Source organism: Leptinotarsa decemlineata, unplaced genomic scaffold, assembly GCF_025532065.1.
Source record: "Leptinotarsa decemlineata unplaced genomic scaffold, Ldec_3_MD MMD2_tig00026294_RagTag_RagTag, whole genome shotgun sequence".
NCBI lineage: Eukaryota > Metazoa > Arthropoda > Insecta > Coleoptera > Chrysomelidae > Leptinotarsa > Leptinotarsa decemlineata.
Window position 1 is genome coordinate 9,016,275 of NW_027412674.1, and position 13,421 is coordinate 9,029,695.

General features: G+C 36.5%; 1 protein-coding gene across 4 annotated transcripts in view; it reads left to right on the plus strand.

The window, feature by feature from the left end:
* Nucleotides 1–11,043, plus strand: part of LOC111512674 (guanylate cyclase 32E) — a 292,318-nt gene extending 281,275 nt beyond the window's left edge. For all 4 annotated transcript variants that reach the window (XM_074180299.1, XM_074180298.1, XM_074180297.1 and 1 more), the window contains one exon: nt 7,962–11,043. In XM_074180299.1, the coding sequence (XP_074036400.1) occupies nt 7,962–8,415 (454 nt within the window). In that variant the 3' untranslated portion in view covers nt 8,416–11,043. The remainder of the gene's footprint in view (nt 1–7,961) is intronic.
* The last annotated feature ends 2,378 nt before the right edge of the window (nt 11,044–13,421 follow it).

Here is a 13,421-nt window from a genome sequence, read left to right on the forward strand (position 1 = left end):
ATTGCAGAAAGTTATAGTGATTCACACGAACCGCTTATCACCGTACAGTACCTAACCATGGTCTTTTTTGATGGGATTTTGGCTTCGGAAAGTGACTGGGTGGTTTATCGGTGTACAACTACTGCCCTGAACGTTTCTTGTTGTCCTAAATGTGTAATAACGTACAAAACAGATAATAAACAGAAAATAAAAATCGTCTAAATTGTGGAATTAGATTTCTTAACCGAAAAATCATCATGAAATCCCACTTAGCTGTCTATCAATCCTTGGTAACCTTCTTGCTATTGTCGTGTCTATTTCAATTTGATTAAATTTGGCAGCTGCTGTCACCAGATGCTGATTTCTCCAAAATTTGGATGTCAAGCAATTCCGAAAAAACTGTAGGGTTAGTGCCGATCGCACAAAGGCCGATCTTTTCGAAATCTGATCATTTGATATACCGTATACCTACCGTGTTAGGAATCACACGTTGAAAGGTGAGACCTCGTCAGTCCTTAGTTCGCACAAGTTTGTCAACTTCCGAGAGTTGTCGTTCGTATGGGGGCGACAGCTGATTATTGAAAAAAAAAATAGATTTCAAAACAGAACAGATTTAAACCTACTTATATTCTCTCTCATTATATGGTTTCAGAATGATGCCGAATATGCTTCAACTCAATTCTAATATTAGTTAAAATGCTTTTCACAAAAATTGAATTTTATCAGCACAAAATAGAGGAAGCTGGAAAAGACAATAAAAAAATATGGAATGTCATAAATGATATAACTGGTCGCAATAAGAAAAAGAACAATATACAAATAGAAGACACACCATTGAAAAATAAAACTGGAAATATGATAACAAGCAACAAAGAAAAAGCCAACATATTTAATAATTTTCACACCAATCTCGGTATCAATATGTCAGAAAAAATTCCCAAAATGAATTCAGCCAGACACTCCTTAGCAAGAAATAATTCAACCATATATTTAGAACCTGCAACAAAAAATGAAATCATTATTCAGTTATCTAAACTGAAAAATAATTGTTCTTCAGGTCCAGACAAACTCTCAGTTAAAACCATAAAATACATTCATGAATTTATCCTATCCCCACTAGTACACATAATTAATCTATGCTTATCAAGTGGAAAAATTCCACAGAAATGGAAAGAGTCTCTCCACTCCAATTTTCAAATCAGGTGACCGTCGTGAACCAAGTAATTATAGACCAATATCTGTTATAAAAAACTTAGCAAAAATATTTGAACAGGTGGTAAAAAAAAGACTGTTGGATTTTTTTCACAAACATAATGTCATCACTGATAGGCAATATGGTTTTGTGCAGAACTCAAACACTGAGAATATATAAATCCTTTATTTAGTCAAAGACTAATAAATTATACATATAAGTGAATAACAATTTTAAAGAAATCGATACAATCTAAAAATTATAGTTTTTTTGTTTTTTTTTGTAACTTGTACAATGTCATTAAGCTGTAATATACTTATATTAAAAATAATTAATTACTAATTTACATCTCACCTCAAATATATTGTAAAAAAAAATGTTACTACAATATAATTCCATCCGAATTCCGAATGCTGTAGTGGATTTCCTGGAGGAGACAGTCGGGGCCTTGGACAAATCGATGAAATGCGTTGCAGTATTCCTCGACCTTGCCAAGGCCTTCGACACAGTTTCTCACGAAATTTTACTCAATAAGCTGCACCATTACGGTATACGTGGTCTGTCGGCTGACCTTATGACTGATTACCTAACAAGTCGAGTACAACAGGTAAAAGTTGGACAAGAAATAAGTAACGTTTCAAAAGTAAAAATCGGTGTACCACAGGGGACAGTATTAGGACCGATACTGTTCCTTGTGTACATGAATGATATTACAAGAATTAATGGATTTAAAGGACACTATTTTTGTTATGCAGATGATACAGCTCTGATCTTCACAGGAGAAACTTGGGAGGAAGTAAAAGAAACTACTGAGACTGACTTGCAAAAAAATACACGACTGGCTAAACTTAAACAAACTCACCCTGAATATTGAAAAAACAAAATTTCTCACATTTACGCCAACAGTCACTACCCAACCAAAAAATATTCTGATACAATTACACATCACAAACTGTCATAAGATCGATTGCACATGTTCCATAGTAAAAAAAGTGGAAAAAATCAAATATTTAGAAGTAGTCTTAGATCAATGCACGCGCTGGTCAGATCACATCACAAATGTTAATAACCGTTTAAGAGTCTTGATGCACAGTTTTTATATCCTGAGAGACGTACTTACCAGAAGAAATCTCCTTTTACTTTACAATTCCCTAGCTGAATCTGTAATGACCTACTATATTACAGCATGGGGTGGGGCCTTCAATACTACACTTGATTCTCTACAAAAAACACAAAATATTCTTCTAAGAATTATTCTGAAAAAAAATAAACGCTATTCCACTGACATGCTATACCAAGAATCACAGGTCATGAATATAAAACTGTTATTTACTCACCAGTGTTTAAAAAGAATGTACATCAGACACGAAACATCTAACCAGAGAAAAACTGGAATAACCAGATCCACTAGTGATTTGAATCTCAGTATACAACTTTTCAGAAAATCTTTAAAACGCAAAGATCTTTCTTTTTCTTCGGCCCTAAATTCTTCAACTGCATTCCGATTGAATTGAAATGTATTCGAAAACTAGAACAATTCAAAAAAGAAACAAAGAAACATTCTACAATTTTCAAACAAATTTTATAATATAATGAATAATAATTTAAGATGAACCTTACCTTTAAAAACTATCTGTTCTCCTCTGTAACTGACCCTGCTTGAAACGGTTTGGAATCCTCACCATTTGCAACTTATATTATATAATTATTTGTTATTTTTTAAAAAAAGAAATAAATTCATTGAATCTATCATGCTAATTTTTCTACTAAATTTCTTCTCTACTCACTGCTTAGTTATAATCATAAAAGGTACACTTTTTTAAAAAGTCTATAGATCTAGTACATGGCAGAACAGATAAACATATCTAGGCCAAGTTACTGGATCTGAGACTTTTGAAAAACATGATATGTTACATGTAAATATATATATATAAACTGTACTCACTATTCTCTTCTCGGTATATTGTCTGAGAAGTCTCTAATTTGTTTGTATTTTCTTAATTTCATCTTATTCTACGAGGACGGTATTTTTCTCAGTCCTAGAGAAGATGAAAGTCTAAGGTTTCAAAAATGAAGTATAATGAGTAAAACAAGGACTCCATGGACAAAAGAATAAAAATCAACGTGTAACAATTCAGTCCAAAATACTGTCAGTTTTACTTTTACCTTAAGGAGAGTGGTCTGTATAACCTTGAATTTGCGTCCTTTTTTGTAATTGTAATATGAACTACAGCTGAACAACCAGCACTAGGAACCCAACAATCTATAACCTCTTTGCAAATAGGAAGTGGACTCAGACAAAATAATATGTGAACTTTCTCTCAATATCAACTGATTGGTAAAAAACACTCACATTACGCCTCTTTGGTGGTTTATGGTCAACCATAGGTTCCCTTGACCCGGTGTGTCTTCAACAACTCACTTTTACTTTCAACTTCCCTGAACCCATTACCAGTTTACGAACACCAATCGTCTCTACTGGCTCCGGTGACCGACTTTTTGTGTCTCCCAATTGACTGCCTAGTTAGTATTCCCAAGATCGTAAATCTGTTTTCTAACACTCCTCCCTTGTACCGTCCCCTTATTGGTCTGATATATGTTCGATATTCCCGAATTTTTCCATAATCCTTCCTACTCAAGACCTATATCTTTTTTTCATCGAAGTCATTGATCACTTTTTATTTTAAATAAATTTTCGGGCCCACCTATTCAGATATGACTGAACTTTCTGTCCACGAAGCTGAAATACAAACTCGTAGCTTGCATTTTCGCGTTCCCAGTATTATAACTTATCAACATGATATGTTTGTTTAGTCTATCCTGACCGTAACATAACCTCCATGATGCCGCCAAAGTTCAACAATCGTAAATTTAACTCAATGCTCACTCTGTTGGAAAAGTATCGATATTGAAAAACCAGGTGACCGACTTCGATCTTTATTAATAAAATGATATTTTACGTTAACTACCGCAATGGCAATTACTACAGATGATCCTTGTTTTCATCACACGTGACGATCTCATCCAAAAGAAGAACGTTTTGGTTGCGCAACAGGAAAGAACAGACGTTGAAACGTGACAATTTATATTGATCGTTCAAATCGTGGGGCACCCACTTTTCGAGCTGTTCGACTTTCCAAATGTCTTTCAAACCATGGAAAACTACATGGGAGCTAACACTCAGTTCTTCCGCCATCCCACGCACCGTTTGTGATGGGTGAGTCTCCACGAGGGTCCTCAAATCCTCGTCCTGGAGGATTACTGTAGATCCACCTCTTCGAGGCTCATCTTCAAGACTAAAATCTCCTTAACGAAATTTCTCAAACCAACGTTGGACCAGTGCGTTCATTTACACCATCATTGTCAAGTGCCTGGTTGATTTTTCGGAGTGTTTCGGCAGCGCTTTGGTTCAATTTAATTCTTTACTGGCCGATAATGGGTTAACGACATCATCTAGTAATACACTGAAAAGCGGCAAAAAATTCGATCCACGACACAATAGAATAAATATTTATTGAGATATGGAGCTACAAAAACACATGACACTAAAACGAACAAAAGTTTTGAAACGACCATGTTATCTTTGTTTCTGCGAAAATCAATATCTGTTTAAGACTTCGTGTCTTAACGAATGGTTTTTTTCTATCGGACTATTCCAAACAAATCATAGATATCTTTGTGAGAAATTCAAATCAATTTTTCAAAAATGCTTCATCGATGTTTCTCAGGGTTTCATAATCACAACCTTTTCAGAGTAGATATCATAAATACACTCTATTTCTGGATAATTTTGATAGTTCGCATTGAAACCTCTGGCGTGAAATGAATCTATCGAAGACACTTTCCCATCAGCACCAGAACAAAAATTACGGTGTCTCGATGGTCGTTTCGCTAAACAAGTTAGCATCCTCAAGAGATCATAATTATCTTAGGAGATCAATATGATCTCCTGAAATCATTCTTAGGCGTATCGCTGAAGAGTATCGGCACTCAATTGGAAACACACGCACACGAAACTGTATCTCAATCACGAATTCAACCACCATCAAATCTACCAAAAAAGGACTTTAGTGGATAGTGCTTTCAGGCTTTGTAATACAGAGGGACTAGGCATCATCAGGAAATATCTCCAACGGAATCGTTACTTCAAAGTGATAGTGTAACAGACTTTGGCAGCGAAAGTCTCGCAAGGAAGAGAAGCCATCACAATCAGTGCTTGCCCTTTCCTAGTTCAGATGATCGTCGAAAAGGGTACGGAGAATTGGGTCAAGTACAACTTCAGAACCTGCTTCAGATCCGGAAACAATATTCGTAGCAGCCTTACGAAGAATAGACCACCAAACGCGGACTGCGATTCCAATAATTGCATTTACCGGATACCCAGTAAATGCGGTATTGGCGAAAGTGAAAAACCATTGAAAGTCCGCATTGCTGAACACGCAGTGGGAAGGAACCGGCAAATCGAAAATGGCAGAGCATGTTTGGACTCATCGACATAACATCAAGTGGTCCCAAGTTGAGATCATTCACAGGGAGGAAAACTGGCTCAAGAGAAAGTTCAAAGAAGCTGCAAATATGTTCTCCATCGACGCATCCAGCCAAGCTAGCGTAGAGATATGAAATATATGGAAACCTGAAATTAAGCGGAAATAAGACTCACTCCCGCAAAACCAGTAAAGCGGTGAGAGGAAAGAGGGGTATAGGTGAAAGCACTCGAAGGACCTGGAAAAGTTATCTCTCGTAGGAATAGTCCAGTCATCACTTGAAACAATTGTGGACACTAACAATCGAAGTTTCGTGAAGTAGATTGGGTTAGGTCCAAAGTGAGTGGGTCTGTTCGACCCTCCACCGCAACTCGCAAGGGTTTATTGTGGCTCACACCTATTCAAACTCCACCAAATGAACCCAGCTTCTCAACGAAGCCCATTAGTTTGTATTGGAGGTGGTCTTTCAGTTTAGTTGGTAATAGTACGGCTCTGGCGAACTCTGAAAACCTGATATGGTCCCCAGCGGGGCAAGCACAAAGTATGTGCTCTGCTGTTTTATCATTTCCCAAACAGAAGCGACACACACTGTCTTCCGGCAGTCCGAGTCCCTGCATATGATGATTCAAATGACAGTGACCTGTAAGAAGGCCTATTAGACATCGTAGTTCATCTCTACTGTAGTCCAACAACTGTTTGGTATCAAGCTTCGAAGGGTGAATAAACGCCTTGGAATGAGCCAATCCTGGAAGATTCTGCCAGAAGTCCATAAATCTTCTTGCCATCCAGCTGTTCAATCTTTGTTTGGCAAAGCCTAAAGTGATGCCAATGATAGGTTCTGGTCCGATGAAGCTGCTTGCAGCACCCTTCCCTGCAAGGGAGTCAGCAGCCTCATTGCATTTCAGGCCAGTATGGTCAGGAATCCAGACCAGACACAAGCTGTTAAGTCTTCCAAACGAGGAGAGTCGTTTTTGGCAATTTGTTACCAATTTAGACGTTGCTCGGTAGGAGTTGAGAGCTTTCAACGCCGCTTGACTGTCGAAGAATGTTTTTATTGACTTGTGTATGAGGTTGGATTCTTCCTCTCCGCACACAAATCAATAACGTAAATTTTCTCTTGAAATATAGTCGCATAGGTTCCTAGGCAGGTTGGTGTCTCTGTCCTGGGTCTGCGACTGAAAACACCTGCACCAGAACTGGAAGGAGTTTTTGATCCACCTATGAACCAACAACTATCTGCTCTTAATATTTCCTTCTCCTTAAGGATTCAGTTCTCTCTACTCGGGAACAGTACTTTATAAGGCAGTTCGTAGTTGACAGTTGGAGGCATAAAGTCAGGGGTCATTTCCAGAATGCTGTGACTTCCAGTCTCAATTAAGAGTCTGTTGCACTCTGCATTGAACTGATTTGCGCATTTGGCAATGTGTACAAGTCTATATGCAGTCCATCTGGCCTCTTCCTCCAGAAAAATGTGAAGAGGAGGTAGTTCTAGAAGGATCTCCATGACCGCTGACGGTGTGGTATTGTTGGCACCACTGATCACCAGACAAGCCTGTCTCTGTAAACCAGCTTCGCCTGGGCCGTTTTCTGTAGAAACCGGCCGTTGCAATTGCACTTATGTGCAATTGCACTTATAGTGCAATTGCCACCAGGCAATTGCACTATAAGTGATCATTGGTCTGACAATCATCACATAAACCCAATGGATTTGTTTGGGACCTAAACCCTAAGTTTCACCACAAATCCTTCGTGAAGTAACTATTTTTTTTTTTGCTTATTTTTATTATTTCCATTTCTTTTTTTTTTTTTCTCTCTGTGATTATTTTCATTTTGAATCTTGAATATTAGTTTTATTGTATTTTCATCGCACGTTCCATTGCTTAATATAATCGATATTTCACCTATTCATTTAAATTTCATTCGTCCTCTCATAAATTTCGTATCGTATTAGAATCATAATTAGACAATGGAAGTCCCAAATTATTAAATTCTTCATGAAACATTCTCAACCACTTTCGAACAAATATTTGTTTCGGTTCCATAACAAATGTTTGTGGGATACACTGAATGAAAAAAGTGTTTTTCATATAATTTATTATTCACATCAAAATAGTTACTTCCAGAGTTTTTTCTTTCAGTTCATATCTGAAGGAAAATTCTTTACATGATTTACATATCTTTGTTTTCTTTCTTTGTTTGGAAGTTCTCTACATTTTTTGTATAAAGATGTAACTCTCTTTAACTTTTTATCTCTTCCTTATCTATTCAAACGATATCATTGTTAACTTCCCATTCATTTTTTGTAGGTTTGCTAGTGGTGACAACCTGGAAATGAGAAATGGTGCAGTTATGCTGAACGTAATAGCAGACAGTCCTTGTAAAAAATCGGCAAACTCACTAGTCGAAAGTTCCCGAGAATGCTGCAGCGAAGCCTGGAAAACATCCAGCACATCGTGCCCATGCATCGAGAATCTGGCAAACTCGGCTGCCACCCTAGCCCACTCTCAACTGTCGATGCTTCCAAAAGACGAAAAAAATATGAAATTATTGAAATTGTCTCATAACAGTTTCCCCAGCCTGTGCTATAGATTGAATGTTCCCGTCAACACCAATACCCATTCAACATCAGCTCCTTCCAGTCCCAGAAAACCGGATTACTTACTGTCGAAATTCGTGGAATGCGACGAAGGTACTCCATGGGCAGATTGCACGCCGCTCCTGAAGATAACGCAACCTACAGATTCCGAAACGTGTGTTTGATTGTGAAGCTGCATGTATGGAGTGTCTTAGGGTTAGAAATGTGCTCATATTCGTTGTTAACTACAACTGAACGATATTTCATATTCAAACTTGCCATTTACTTTCATATTTTTTGAGTCCTTTTTACCAATGGCAGTTCATTTTCGTAGATATAATCAAAATGATCGTGATAACTGATAATAATGTGTAATATCCTAATTATTGATTAGTCCTTTCTAGTCACTTCGATAATCAATTGTGTAACTGGAGGTTTCGAGTCAGTAAATTTCAATTTCATGACCATTTCAAAGATCAAACAGCTGCTCTCGTACTAGTAGTCTTTAAAATCTTCTGAAGCTTTGTGTAAGGAAGCAAATTTGGAGTTCTTACCTTCCCACGTGAGATCCCGAGCAGCACACGTGAATAATTATTCATCAATGTTTTCGTGAAATTTTGGTGAAATATCACCATCTCTTGAAAACTGTCTTGGACAAATAGAAGTTTGTTAAGATTTCGCAGTCCTAGTTTACTACATCAGTATTTTCTATTGGGTTTAAAGGCCATTGTAATGTGAAATTTCTTTCCGGCGTTTTGCTAGCACGCATGACTAGCTTTTTCAGAGCTGCTTCCATCTCCCAGAGCTTCTTGTTTGAAAACAAAAGTGCTTTCATCAACGGAGATGGAAGCATCTCTGAAGAAGCTAGCCATGAGTGTTAGCGAAATGTCATTACGACTTCAAACCCGACAAACGTTACTTTTCTCAGACATATTTTCTGCAAGTTTACTGAGCATTATCAAGATACTGACTATGCGCAACAATATGAAGTAGATGAATATCGGAAGCTCTGTTACGCCAGCAACGCAAAGTACGGAAATTGCATTTAGAAAATGCCAAAATCAGGTACTTTTTAGGTGCTTTTTAGGTACGGAAGTCAAAAATTAGGTGCTAGCAGTATGTGATGCTAACAACGCAATAAAAATAATAATTAAATAATGAATGTTAAGGTTCTAATTAAGTGCTAAACGGTGAGGATCGTAACATTTTCTAATTAATAAACAAAAGCTTCCAATTTCGCTAAACAACAGATCTAAGAATCAGATCTCTCGAAAACGAGAACGAATGCTCTATCAGGTACAAACTAAGCGTGGTAATAAAGTGCTAATTAGGTGCTTGCAAGAAATTAAGATGAAAACGACCGCGAAAAATGGAAACATTTTTTCGAGATACCTGATTTGAGAAAAAAAATTACCAATATACGATAGAGTCTTGAGATACTCGTAAACTAATACATAGACAATCAAAATAAAGTGCTACTTAAGTGCTCACTAGATAAATAATAGTAAACCTAGATTCCATAATGCCTATGGGGCATTATGGAAAACCACTCTGACTGATGGACTGAATTCTTACAGTACGTTCCTCGATAAGTAAGGATATGACCGACGGTCGGTCGGTAGCCGGGCAGTTCGACGTAGATGCTTTGTTCACTCAGTCAATCGGCCGATGTGTGAGTCGATGGTTCAAGCCCCAGGCTGAACGCTCAATTTTCACTTGCTATCGTCCAATCCGTGTTAGGAGTCTCACGTTAAAAGGTAAGACCTCGTTAGTTCTTAGTTCGCACAAGTTTCTATTTCTGAGGGTTATCGTTCGTAGGAGTGCGTTAGCTGGTTAACGGAAATAACATATTTCAAACATTTTTTTAATGGTGGTTATCGAGTCCATAAGCCCCATATGAATTATGGAATCTAGATTTACTATAAATATCTAATATCTATAAATATCTAATTAGCATTTTATTCTCATACCCTTACTTATCGAGGAACATACTATAAGAACTCAGTCCATCAGTCATAGTGGTTTTCCATAATGCTCCATAGATATTATGGAATCTAGGTTTACTATTATTTATCTAGTGAGCACTTATTTACCACTTTATTTTGATTGTCTATGTATTATTACGAGTATCTTAAGACATTATTGTTTATTGTTAATTTCTTTTCTCAAATCAGGTATCTTGAATTTTTTTTCACTTATTCGCGGTCGTTTTCATCTTAATTTATTGCAAGCACTTTACGATCCTCACCGTTCAGCACTTAATTAGCACCTAATAGTGTTTTCTCAACATTCATTATTTTATTATTATTTTCATTGCGTTGCTAGCATCACATACTTCTAGCAACGCAACTTCGAGTATTGAGTTGCGGTGTAAGTTACAGAGCACCTAATTTTTGACTTCGGTACCTGAAAATAACCTAAAAAGTACCTAATTTTGGCATTTTCTACATGCGATTTCCGTACTTTGCGTTGCTGGCGAAATAGAGCTAATAGCAGTGGAGCATCAAAAATACTGTTGCATGGACATACTCGAGCGCGTCAGATATTGATAGCATCAATGTCCTACGCATTTTTAATAATGTTGGTATGTTAATCTGATCGTTTGCATGATGTGGGTGGTTGTACGTAAGGGTTAAAAGTGAAAAGAAAAAAAATTAATCGAGCGCGTCAGATTTTCTAAGGGGGTGTTAAGTACAACAAAAAAGCTCTCATTCAATAATCTGAAGATTTCGATCTGACGCAAACTTGCGGCCATTATTATAATGTGCAAAAAAGTTCTCCATTTTGAAATACTCAAGCGCGTCAGATTGAGATGTATATGGTTCATCTTTATGTTTTGGACATGCTGTCTCATAATCTGACGATTATCTAGAGGGATTCGCTTAATCTGATGAAAATAATATTTTTTCATATATTTTTTTATTCATTGGACTTAATCAATTGAAAAACTCAGGAAACAGCATGCAAATAAATAAGTGTATGTTTTTTAAGTAGAATACTTGTATTTATAACAAAATAATTTTTGAAAAATGCTCAAAAAATTATATTTTTCATAATCAATTGTTTAATTAATGAAAAAAAGAGAAATGAAACTTCCTATGTGTTTTACCACTTTTATTTGTAACTAACGTTACTGCAGTTTCGTCCTGTAAGGAGATTTTCAAACTTATATATTGTAACGTTAGTTGCGAATGAAAGTGGTAAAAAACATAGAAGGTTTAATTTCTCTTTTCTTCATTATGATTTCCTACCACGTAGTAACGGCTACATCCATCAATTAATTGATTAATTAATCATCATCTTCATCATGACCGAGTCTCTGTGATCAGCTCTAATGACGTCATGATAACAGAATTCAGAGTGGAGATGGAGTGAGAGAATAATAGATAGAGAAAAAGTGAATAGAGAATAGAGGAATAGAAACTCGTAGAGGGAAATATAGGTATCACACAGCTGCACGCAATAAACTTCATCGACGAATTTTTGTTATTTCGGCTTCCGGAAATCGTCAGATTCTATATTTCTCGTTATCCTTGAATTATTTCCTTCAAAATAAAAAAAGCAGCTACGCTCGAGAATGTCGAAATGACGTTATTTTTCAACAACTTTGCTGCCCTCCCCTTTCTTTACGTCACTCTCAAATTGTCAGATTGATGGAATATACAAGAATATACAAGAAACATGACAATTACATCTGTCATGGAATTCAGTTTGAAATATGTCAGTCCATGCTAAAACAATGGAACAATCAGAACAGTTTTGGTGCAAGTATGATGAGAAACATCTGCTATTGGAGTATGCATATCAAAGAGAAAACTCCAATGCAAAATTCATCAAAAAATATCAGAAAACCTTCAAATTTCATTATTGGAAACGCCACAATACTTTGTCATATTAGGATAAATATCATTTCTTTTTTATAGAAGATATACTGAGAAATGGACTTCAATCATTGAGATTTAGAGTGTACTGGGTGTTACAATTTTATATTATTTATCAACAATATATTATGAGAGGAGTAACTATCAATAATTTACTCTGGTGAAATTTCAGAAATGTTTCAACTACGAAATGTAGTTTCTAATATAAATTCAATTACCAGGAACAATCTTTCAGACATTTTTTTTCAATTGTCAAATTTTAGTTGAATCATAGTCCATTTCCTATTACTTTCTTCAAAAATATGGTTACCAAGAGTATGTCTTTCAGGGCATAATCGACTGTAATAATAATAATAATATCAATCGGCCTATATCCATCGACATAACGCGGCCCTAAGAGTGCTATAGATAGATGAATAGATAGATATCGTCAGAAAAGAAGAGGAAAAACGGATAAAATATCGAGATTTTCTCTTCGAACTCCGCAGACTCTATCCAGATCACTCTGTCAAGATGGTTGTTCTGATTATTGGAGTCCTTGGTGGAATGATGCCCTTTGTACTCTCGAATCTTAAAATCATACCGGCTTGCCGCACTGAGGCAGAAATCTTAGCCGCACATTTGCAGAAGGCTGTCATTCTTGGCTCACTGCGCTAACTCAGGGCACATGATTCTCGGACTCAATGATCACTTACCCCACGGTGTGGGGAGTGGTCATAGGTTCCCCGAAGCCCCGAATGTATCGGGGTTTCGGGGGATAGGGCCCGACCAGCGCACACTACGGTGAAAAAAAAATAATAATAATAATAAATGGGCTATCTCTTTTATGGGAACTAATCCTATCTTCGACTAGTCTTGATGACAGTTATAACATGGTATTGAGTAAACTAATTTCGATTGGAACATAATAAGAAGTTTTGTCTTCAAGTTTTGAAAACAATTTATTGATTGTTGGAAGCTATTTTTATTTTTATTTGTGAAATTATAAAACAACGATAAAAATAGAAACAAGAATAAAAATTAATTGGCGCTCCGTGGCGACTTCATTGATTCCAGTGGCGCATTTGCTCTTTCAGCTGCAGGAAAACCCGGAAAAACCTGCAGCACCACATCGTCTGAAGATCTGGATCTGAAGATGTCCTCTCTCATCTATTTTTATATTCAAATTTTCGAAAATTCTACGCAACTTTACAACTTAGGTGTCACATCATTGGTGTGAGGTAAAGAAGAGAATCTTGTGCTATCTTGCAGTGGATTAGTCTCATTTGTAATACTGTTGAACTGTAAAAGAATTTGATCCAACTGGTTAT